General features: G+C 45.1%; 1 protein-coding gene across 1 annotated transcript in view; it reads left to right on the top strand.

The window, feature by feature from the left end:
* The window catches only part of LOC310783803 (protein unc-13 homolog B-like), a gene marked incomplete at its 5' end in the record, with an annotated part of 166,081 nt that overhangs the window by 131,621 nt on the left and 26,960 nt on the right, over nucleotides 1-7,500 (top strand). Inside the window, 6 exons of the mRNA XM_083644704.1 lie at nucleotides 302-387; nucleotides 706-741; nucleotides 2,220-2,346; nucleotides 2,512-2,608; nucleotides 3,282-3,425; nucleotides 6,878-6,955. Of these exons, the coding sequence (XP_083500830.1) occupies nucleotides 302-387; nucleotides 706-741; nucleotides 2,220-2,346; nucleotides 2,512-2,608; nucleotides 3,282-3,425; nucleotides 6,878-6,955 (568 nt within the window). The remainder of the gene's footprint in view (nucleotides 1-301; nucleotides 388-705; nucleotides 742-2,219; nucleotides 2,347-2,511; nucleotides 2,609-3,281; nucleotides 3,426-6,877; nucleotides 6,956-7,500) is intronic.

Consider the following 7,500-nt stretch of genomic DNA (forward strand, 5'->3'; position numbering starts at 1 on the left):
CATCACATGAACCTTCACAGCAAGCTTCGGCTAGCAAGTCGCGTGTAGACACAAATATTCAATTGATTATTGAGCACACACACACACACACAGACTAACATTGTCTCTGCACTCAAACATCGCTCTGAGATGGAACCAAGAATATCCTTCTAGTCATTTGGATGTTTTATAGTTGTAGTGTGAACACAGCCAGTAAGGATTTCAATCTTCATACTGTAGTTCTTGTTATCTTTATAGTTATCAGTCTGCAGTAGGTGTGAATGAGCCTTAACACTTTACCCCCCCTCCTCCTCCCCACCAGGTTTCCTCAGGAGCTCAACGTGGGTAAAGTCAGTGCTGAGGTCATGTGGATGCTGTTCGCCCAGGACATGAGATACGCCCTGGAGGGTAAGAGTGTGTGTGTGTGTGTTTGTGTGTGTGTGTGTGTGTGTGTGTGTGTGTGTGTGTGTGTGTGTGTGTATGTGTGTGTGTGTGTGTGTGTGTGTGTGTGTGTGTGTGTGTGTGTGTGTGTGTGTGTGTGTGTGTGTGTGTGTGTGTGTGTGTGTGCGTGCGTGCGTGTGTCTGTGTCTGTGTGTGTGCGTGCGTGCGAGATAGAAACATCCCAGTCAGTCCCGCCACTCTTCTCTCTCCACACTTTTCTTTTCTTCCATTCACTCCATCGATTGTGTCTCTTTCTCTCTGTCTCTCTGCCATCGTCTCCTCCAGTCTTGCATAACATCGACCATTACCACTGGAACAATGGTGAGCTTTTGACATGTGGGATTCTGTCTCACTTTAAACCTGCTGGCCAAATGCCAGTATCTTGAAATTCTGTCTAGCACTAGAATTAGTTAGTTAGTTTAATTTGAGTAGATGGTTGCCTTTAGTTCTAGTGAAGTTCACACGAGCAGGTCACATCCCCTTCCTACAAGACACTAAAAGTCCTCGAGTTTGATGCCAAGTTCTGATACTTCTACTACGAGATGAAGTTGAAGACCAGATCAATGACTGTGACTCTAATACCGACCTATACCACCTACCTACCTACATGTTTCTCTGGCTCCATTCTCATTTCTTTCATTTTTGTTAATTTGTTTTGTCTTCACTTTCCTTCGCTGTGTCTTAATCCCCTTTGCCATCTCAGCTCCCTCTACATTCCGCATCCGCAGAGTAGACTTCTACGCTGGTAAGATGTGTGTCCGTGTGTGTGTGTGTGTGTGTGCAGATGTATGAGTGTGTATGTGTTGCTTCACTTGTGTGTTTTTGTGATTAGTATTATGCAGAAAATGTGCATTTGTTCATGGGAAATGTTGACTTTGGTCACACCGTTTAACCGATTAAAAAGCGACTTGCTGTACCAAACCAAACCAAAACATTCACACCCATGTCGATGCCTCTCTGCTCGATCCATCCATCTTTGTTACATTTTGATATCTGACTGTTGGCATCACTTCAATGGAAAGTAAAGAAGGCTTGACACATCTCATCACTGTGTGTCACTGTCTGTCACGCTCAGCATCTCTGACATCACTGTGTGTCACTGTCTGTCACGCTCAGCATCTCTGACATCACTGTGTGTCACTGTCTGTCACGCTCAGCATCTCTGACATCACCACTGTGTGTCACTGTCTGTCACGCTCAGCATCTCTGACATCACTGATCAGGTTTTGATGCATCTCACTGCTGATTGGCCCAAGCCGGAGCTACGATCATTAACTTGTTGTCTCTGCATCATGTGTGTTTACTGTTGCCTTGTTGGAGATGTTGCTCTTACAAGGTACAAATCACTGCAACTCTCTCTGACTGTTGCTGAACCATATTGAAGAAAAAATTGCAATTGCAATTATTTGGCAGGATATTGCATTTCCCCATTTAAACTTGTTGTAATAAAAATGTAAAAGTTTTTCTTGTCGTAACTTTTTTTTTTTTTTTAAGTGATTTTGCTAACCCTGTTCACAAAGCCATTTTGGACCCCCCCCCCCCCCCCTCTCTTAATTCATATTGTGATACCCCCCCTTAAATTAATTTCTCTGCAACATACGAAGACAGATGCAGCCAGTGCTTACTTCCTCTGTGTGTGTGTGTGTGTGTGTGTGTGTGTGTGTGTGTGTGTGTGTGTGTGTGTGTGTGTGTGTGTGTGTGTGTGTGTGTGTGTGTGTGTGTGTGTGTGTGTATATGTGTGTGCGGGGTGTGTGCGTGTGTGTGTGTGTGTGTGTGTGTGTGTGTTTGTCCGCCCACAGAGCATGAGAAGCATAAGCTTTGTAAGACTGCTGACTACATGAACCTGCACTTTAAGGTCAAGTGGCTCTACAACGAGTATGTGAAGGACCTGCCTGTCTTCACAGACACTGTGCCAGAGTACCCAGTGTAAGACACACACACATGCATGCACGCACGCAACACACACACACACACACACACACACACACACACACACACACACACACACATACACACACACACACACTTACACACACACATACACACACATGTCTTTATCTCTGTGCGTCTGTCTCTGTCTCTGTCTCCCAGGTGGTTCCTCCAGTTTGTCCTGGCCTGGCTGGCTGAGAATGAAGAAGTGTCGATGGACTTTATGCACGGAGCGCTGGAGAGAGACAAGAGAGAAGGGGTGAGTGATGGGATGGCCCAGTGCTCAGAGATACCATCTATTAGTAGAGACCCCCACCAATTCTCTACGCTCTTTAATTACCTTGATGGTACTTCCATGGCTCTCTGACCTGTGGAGGAGGTCAAGCAGTCTGTTATAGACAGTGTTTTATTGACCTGTGGAGGTCAGGGAGTCTGTTATGGACCTGTGATGAGCCCGTACAAGTTGTGAGAAAGGCGAGGGGGGGGGGGGGGACAGAGAGTCCAGGATGCACACGAGAGAGTCATGTGACCATGGAGAGATCACGTACGAGCAGAGAGTTAGGAGAATAACTATTCTGAGAGTGATTGGCTGCAGCGCGGGGAGAGTCAGAAGACATATTATTTGATTAGAGGAAAGCAGAGGAGAGCGGAGATGATTCAGTGAGCACATGGAGACGTGAGGTTCCTCTTGAAGGGAGGATCGGGGAGACAGAGAGTGACTTTGCGGTTCTAGACTGTATGCGTATGCGTTGTAGCTGCTGCCGGTAGTGGACCAATCACACGTCGCATTCAATCGAGGAATGCTTGTGGTGATTGGCTGTGATCAAAACCATACAAATAAATATTTTGTTCTAGATCTGTGTACAATAAAAATCAAATTCAGGTATAGTTTCGATACCACTTGGTACTTATTCTCGTCCCTGGCCGTGCAGTTCCAGCAGACGTCGGAGCACGCTCTGTTCTCCAGCTCGGTGGTGGATATCTTCACCCAGCTCAACCAAAGCTTTGAGATCATCAAGAAGCTGGACTGCCCCGACCCCAAGGTGGTGGCCCACTACAACCGGCGCTTCGCCAAGGTGAGATGTGGATCAAACGCACTTGGGATAAGAGTATAGCATAAGAGTATTGCAGGAATGAGTCCGGTTGGTTCCCTCGTCTCAAAGTCAGTGGGGTTTTTGTATGGGGATTTTGTTTAAAATGCTTGAAATAAGGTTGGTGGTTAAGAAATGTTTATGAAACCGCGAGCATTGTGTTCTGCAAGATCATCTTCACAAATGAGGACTACTTTTATTAATTTTGAAGCGTAAATGTGATTTTTTTTTAAATCGCGATTTTTGAAAAATGCTCCAAAAATCATAAAACTCATAAATGGTGGGAAATGGGCAGAATTTTTAACAAATAGATTTCTGTCTTTTGAGTTGTGGAATGTTAATAGGATGAGCGAGTAGCTGAAGTACAGTAAAACTTTGCTCATAACGGTGCTTCTTCCTAGAATGAAGAAACAGGATATTGTATAGAGATTGATACTGTATAGCCGCTATACAGAGAGACACCTTTGTACCTTTCTGTGTTCAGTGCTGTGCCTCCAATTAGCAGATTTGTCATCATCCAATTAGCTAATTGGGTACCTCCAATAGAGGGTATGCATGTGATGTCACAGAGGCAGAAGTCACTGTGGGGTCACGCCCACCGAGTCACAGCAAGACTGAGCTTGAATGCAGTAATCAGCCTAGATAAGTGACACCTGCTGCTCAGGGAGGAATTTGACACTCATTTTGACACTCGTTCCCGATTGAGGGGGCGTGTTCCAGTGGGTGTGCATACCCTCTATTAGCTAATTGGATGATGATGAACAGTTCAACTCTGTTGAACTTTCTGTCCGTCAAAACGGATGGAAATCTGACAGAGAAAGACATGGCATCAGTCCTGTCCAGACAACACAACAGACAGCTCTCATTGAAATGAATTGAAATGAACCTAGACAGACAGACAGACAGACAGACAGACAGACAGACAGACAGACAGACAGACAGACATGCATGCAGACAGACAGACAGACAGACAGACTGTAACAAAGGATCCATGTGGTCACCACCTCCTCTGCAACAGTGCCTGAAGCCGGGCGTTGCTACAAACGTGTTTTTGAGCACATTGAGGCTAACTGCTATAAGCTGCACTAGCCAACACTGCATGAGTCAAAACCTTGGCTTACAAAGCCCTTCAGGCAGCATTTTGATATATACAGTATGTGGTGTTTTGTAATAAAACCCCTAATATCACATGCCTTTTTTATTAGTATTATTTAACGCAGTGGCTTTTAGGCGCAGCCATTAAGGGGAATAAACCTCCCCCTGCAGTGTGTGTGTGTGTGTGTGTGTGTGTGTGTGTGTGTGTGTGTGTGTGTGTGTGTGTGTGTGTGTGTGTGTGTGCGTGCGTGCGTGCGTGTGCGTGTGTGTGTGAGATTGCTTGGTCGATATGGCACTCATTAAATAAAGAGTGGCTAATGTAAGCCATCACTCTGAGCTGTCTGTCTCCCTGTCCCCAACCCCTGACTCTCTCTCTCGCTCTCTTTCTCACTTTCTGTCTCTCTCTCTCCTACTTTCTGTCTCTCTCTCACTTTCTGTCTCTCTCTCTCTCACTTTCTGTCTCTCTCTCTCACTTTCTGTCTCTCTCTCTCTCACTTTCTGTCTCTCTCTCTCTTTCTGTCTCTCTCTCTCTCTCTTTCTGTCTCTCTCTCTCTTTCTGTCTCTCTCTCTCTTTCTGTCTCTCTCTCTCTCTTTCTGTCTCTCTCTCACTTTCTGTCTCTCTCTCTCACTTTCTGTCTGTCTCTCTCTCTCTCACTTTCTGTCTCTCTCTCTCCCACCTTCTGTCTCTCTCTCTCTCTCACTTTCTGTCTGTCTCTCTCTCTCTCTCACTTTCTGTCTCTCTCTCTCCCACTTTCTGTCTCTCTCTCTCTCTCTCTCTCTCACTTTCTGTCTCTCTCTCTCTCTCACTTTCTGTCTCTCTCTCCGTCTCTCTCTCTGCTTTTCATCACCCTCTCTCTGAGGTTTAGTTTCTTTTTCACCTGCCCATCTTTTTATCGTATCCTCTCTGTTCCCCATTCCCATTTCACATGTTGCCTTTTTGTCCTACTGTACACCCCCCCCCAACACACATAAAACATAATATAAAAAAAAACAATAAAAACAAGCAATTAGATAATGTACAATAAAATATGTAAAAACAATGGCACAACCCAAGTTAAAATACAGCCATGACAAGGAACTTTTTTAATTGTCTCCCCCTTTTTAATTGTCCCCCTTCCAGTTTGTCTCCCGTTTTGCCTTGAACCATTCATTCCATATCTCTCTCTCTCTCTCTCTCCCTCTCTCTCTCTCTCTCTCTCTCTCTCTCTCAACCTCTCTCTCTCCCTCTCTCTCTCTCTCTCTGTCTCTCTCTCCCTCTCTCTCTCTCTGTCTCTCTCTCTCCCTCTAGCCTCTAGGCCAGCGCAGCTCTAGTTCATCTTAGAAATTAAGAGAGTGCACGCGAGAGAGAGAGTCAAAGAGAAAGAGAGCGAGGCAGAGTTGTACTACTGTATGAGAGAGTGGAGTGGGAGGGAAACCATACCGATGCAGACGGTTATCATCACTATGTTTTATGCATGAGTCTAACAGCCAGTGGCTGTCTGGCTGACTCAGCAGAAAGCAGGGAAATCTCACAGAGAGCCCGGGGCGCCGCGGGGCGGTGTGAGCTAACCCAATTAAAGGCACTTTGCAATGTCTGTGATGCAGCGCTTTCCTTCACATTGAAAATGTTATTGCTACAGAACAAATGTTTGAAATTGAAAAATAAAGGTAACAATCTGCGACATTTTCATAGAAATACATGTCAGCTGAAAGCATTTTAGATGTGCTCTGGTGTTGCAATGATGCTTCTTACATTTCCGGTTTGTTTGTAATAAACAGAAGAAGAAGAAGAAGAAGAAAAGGAAGTGGCTAGTTAGCATGAGCAGTGATAGCCACCATGGCTAGTTAGCATGAGCAGTGATAGCCAACATGGCTGAACAGATAGAACATCCAAGCTCCGCCCACACTGTTTTGATTGACAGCTGATCTCTGGGAAGTGCACAGCAGAAAAGCAGATCTGATTCCAGATCAGATCACTTTAGCGAAGCACGATGGACTCATCTGTCTCTTCTTCTTTGGTCTTCATGCCACTTAAAAACACAGGAAGACAATGGTAGGTCGGAGCTGCAGCTGACAGATCAGATTGAAACATTCATCTCCTTAAACTCTATAAACACGTATTTTGGGGTTGGCTGCTGTAGTTGGTTAGGATTAAGTTGTCACTCCAAACAAACAAACCGCACTACAGTTCTCTCGTTAGAGGACAGAGACTGACATTTTCAGACATCTTGAACTCAGGTGAAACCATGATGAGAATCAGAATCACTTTTATTGAGTGGATAAGCGATGATAACAGTAAACCAAGAGCATCTTGCTTGGTGTTGTGAACCTGCTCTGAGTGTAATGTTGTCTTGTGTCCACAGACCATCACCAAGGTGCTGCTGCAGTACTGCACCCTGCTGGCCAAGAGCTTCCCAGCCTACTGTGAGAAGGAGAAGATCGTGAGTATGAACACTGCTGCATCAGCATGACACCAGACACTTTCACTTTTCTTATTTCTCTGAAGCAATTACCTCAAACCTGATGTTTTTGCCCCCATATGTCTGTTTGTCAGCAGGATATCTCAAAAAGTTAAAGCAGCTACGAGCAAGATTTTCGATTGTTATTAAACAGTATAATTACAATATTGATGTGTCACATCTTACCTATAATAGTAGCTGCCTGAGACCAAAGCCGTGTGAATCGGAGATTGCTCTCTTGATGATTATAGAGTCTGTGTCTGTCTACTAACCTCGCGTCACCAGGCTATCTGTCTACCGGCCGGCCGGATAAACCCGGAAGTGAAACTAAGCGGTTTACGGCAGCTGCCTGCCTTCCGCCGTTTCGCTCTGCCTAGCAACAGACCATAAACAAGGAGAACGCCATGCAGGGGGCTTGCTACTCTCGCGAACATCTCTCGTTATATTCTAACTGTTTTTTTTGGAAGTAATTTGGTTATTTTGTGGTTATGGCCGAAGTGGCTGCCGCAAACCGTTTCATTTCACTT

The sequence above is a fragment of the Poromitra crassiceps genome, assembly GCF_964638095.1.
Source record: "Poromitra crassiceps genome assembly, chromosome: 10".
Lineage (NCBI taxonomy): Eukaryota > Metazoa > Chordata > Actinopteri > Beryciformes > Melamphaidae > Poromitra > Poromitra crassiceps.